The sequence below is a fragment of the Orycteropus afer genome, unplaced genomic scaffold (assembly GCF_000298275.1).
Source record: "Orycteropus afer afer isolate SDZICR_OR568_19922 unplaced genomic scaffold, OryAfe1.0 scaffold00085, whole genome shotgun sequence".
Lineage (NCBI taxonomy): Eukaryota > Metazoa > Chordata > Mammalia > Tubulidentata > Orycteropodidae > Orycteropus > Orycteropus afer.
In genome coordinates this window covers 8,323,298-8,326,149 of record NW_006921672.1, presented here as the reverse complement: position 1 = coordinate 8,326,149, position 2,852 = coordinate 8,323,298, and the positions used below count along the sequence as shown (strand labels likewise).

The 2,852-nt window shown below is 39.3% G+C and overlaps 1 protein-coding gene across 1 annotated transcript in view; it reads right to left on the bottom strand.

Moving 5' to 3' along the window:
- Positions 1–2,852, bottom strand: part of ZPBP2 (zona pellucida binding protein 2) — a 9,984-nt gene that overhangs the window by 293 nt on the left and 6,839 nt on the right. The window contains exon 7 of the mRNA XM_042781123.1: positions 949–1,129. Coding sequence (XP_042637057.1) covers positions 949–1,129 — 181 coding nt within the window. The remainder of the gene's footprint in view (positions 1–948; positions 1,130–2,852) is intronic.

Below are 2,852 nucleotides of genomic sequence, written 5' to 3'. Positions count from 1 at the left end.
AGTTAAAATCCTAACATTTCTCTTTAGGGTTAGCATTACATATTATCTTCTGAGTACCCCATCTATTTCATTCTGTTTTCTAGGTAAGACTTTTTTTTTTTTTTTTTTTTTACAGTATAGTAGCTTATGTTAGAACACTACAGAAGTGTTTTGTAATACAGTCAGTACATTAGGAAGAATTAATATACATTAAGATAATTCTATTTAGAAATGTGGGCTTTCAGTTTTTACTTGCCTTTAACTAAATACAATTTTTTATAAGAGAATCATCATATTCAACTTAATTATCCTAAGGGAATTAGCTATTTTTGTGACTATTCTGGTTACCTAGTGCCACTCTGACAAGCATATATACCACAAATGGGATAGCCTTAACAAACAGGAGTTTATTCTCTTACACTTTGGAGGCTTTAAGTCCAAATTCAAAGTGCCAGGCTCTAGGGGCTTGGTGAAAGCCCCTCAACCTTGGGGTCCAGCTCTGCCTCCTGCTCCCGGCCCACTGGAGCTAGAGGCATTTCTTCACTCAGACAGCTGCTGGCTGCTGAGGCTGACAAACCCAAGGTTGACAAGTAAAAAGGCACAGTCCCTATGTTACCAAACCACACAGCAGGCCATTAATTTAAGTCCATTGTAAGTCCCAAGGTCAGCAGAGCATGGCAGGCTGCTGAACAACGACACGGCTCCACGCAGGCTCCACACAGGCTCCAAGCATGCCATATGCTAGAGACCGTTCCCAAAGCTGCTACTTATATACGGGAAGCAGACCACATACCCAAAGGTAGCGCTACTCAGCTGCTCACAGTAGAGTCCATCATGGAGTTGATTGCCAGGCTCATTATGGGGAACACTACATCCAGCTGCCCAGCCACTCAACCAGGCCTAGCCAAGTTGACACAAACTGAACTACCACACCGACTAAATATTTAGATATTTATATTTTATAATTACCGCAACAGCTAGCGCAATTACTATGCATAGCTTCGTTTTTTCCAAAGCCTGGACGACAGCTATCCATACGTACTACTTGAAAACTGTGGTCTACAAAATGCATAGCTGGTAGAGTTTTATTAAAGTCATGGTAGAAAATATATGCTTGGCTCCGAAAAAATTCTTCTATCCGATCTCTTGCCTAAGATTTAAAGATAACAGAGAAAAGTATAATCACTATATCACGAACCAAAATTCTCTTCCTCTATCAGTGGCAATGAAATGCACTACAAGTATGCCATGCTTTATAAAACACTCCTGAAAAGTTCTGTGTTAATACTAAAATTAGCCTAGCCTTGACCGTATCAATTATTGACAATACACATGCATAGTGGGTAGGAAAAACTAAACTGAGATTAAAAAAAAAAAAAGTGTCTTAAATTACTTACAGTATGCCTATTTCATAGGTAGATAACTGAAAATTCAGTATTTTAAAATGCTTAAGATTGTCAAGAAAAGAGGCAAGCAAAATAGAAACCAGCCTTTTCTCTAATCAGCGTTTCAAACTAATTCTGTAAATTGTTTTATTTTTCATCATAGACTTTAATAACATTAACTGAGTGCTACCCATAAGCCCTGTACAGTATTAATGGTATGGGGTCAGGAACTAGACCAGGGGAGTAAAGGAATTTTTCAGACTATGTTCTTAGCCTCTGAAAATGGCAGAGGAGAGAACAATTATTATGACCAGTGTAGATTTAGGAAGAACTAACGTTAGAAGAAGGAGCTCTGGTGGCATAGTGCCTAAGGCACTTGATTACTAACCAGAAGGCTGGTGGTTCAAACCCACCAGCCGCTCCTCAGAAGGAAGATGGGACAATCTACTGCCGTGGTGATACTGCCTCGGAAACCCAAGGTGGGGGGTCGCTATGAGTCGGGTCTCACTTGATGGCAAATAAGAACAATTTTAGAAGGACCATTGTTTTAATCTAGGATGTCATGACTTTAAAGTTGCTCTTCAAGTTGTTGTTCAATAGCCATTTGGGGAACAAAGACTAAGGATTCATCTTTCTGTCATAAATACAATACATAATATTAACCTGGGAAAATTACTGTAAACCCCTAGGTTACAAATGCCCAACTTCAGATGACTTGTACTTGTACTTGTACTTTAATGTTATGTAAATTTTCCCTACCTTTGAAATGGTTGAAAACTCCTACTCAAAACAAATTCTTCATCACAATCACCTTCTCTTGTTGCACGTGCAGCTGTTAATTCACTGAGAAGGTTTTGAGCCTTTTGTTGCACTAGATCAAAACCAAACCCAACCTATTGTTGATTTCAATTCATAGCGACCCCTACAGGTTTCCAAGGCTATAAATCTTCTTGGAAGCAGACAGCACCTCATCTTTCTCCCCTGCAGCAGCTGATGGATTCAAACTGACCTTTTGGTTAGCAGCCCAATGACTTAACCACAGCACCACCAGAGCTCCTTTGTTGCACTAAAACCAAAAAACCAAACTCACTGTTATTGAGTGGATTCCAACTCATGGTGAAACCCACTGGGTTTCTAAAGCAGTAAATCTTTAGGGAAGTAGATTGTCCCATCTTCCTTATATGAGAGGCTGGTAGGCTCAAACCACTAACCTGGTTGGCAGCCAAATGCCTTAGGCATTGCACCACCAGAGCTCCTTTGTTGCCCTAAAGTAAGGCTAAATAAGAACCATGTGCACCTGTTCGGACTTAACCTACAAATATGACTTAAAGGACTGGATCTCATTCATAACCTGGGGACTATCTAAGTATAATATCCCAGATGTATTGTTCCAAAATAACACATTTTGAAATAGCCAAAAGCCTCACAAACTCAATTTAAAAAGCTGAAACTGAAAACCAACAATGCTAAGGTTTTTATTTTATTTTA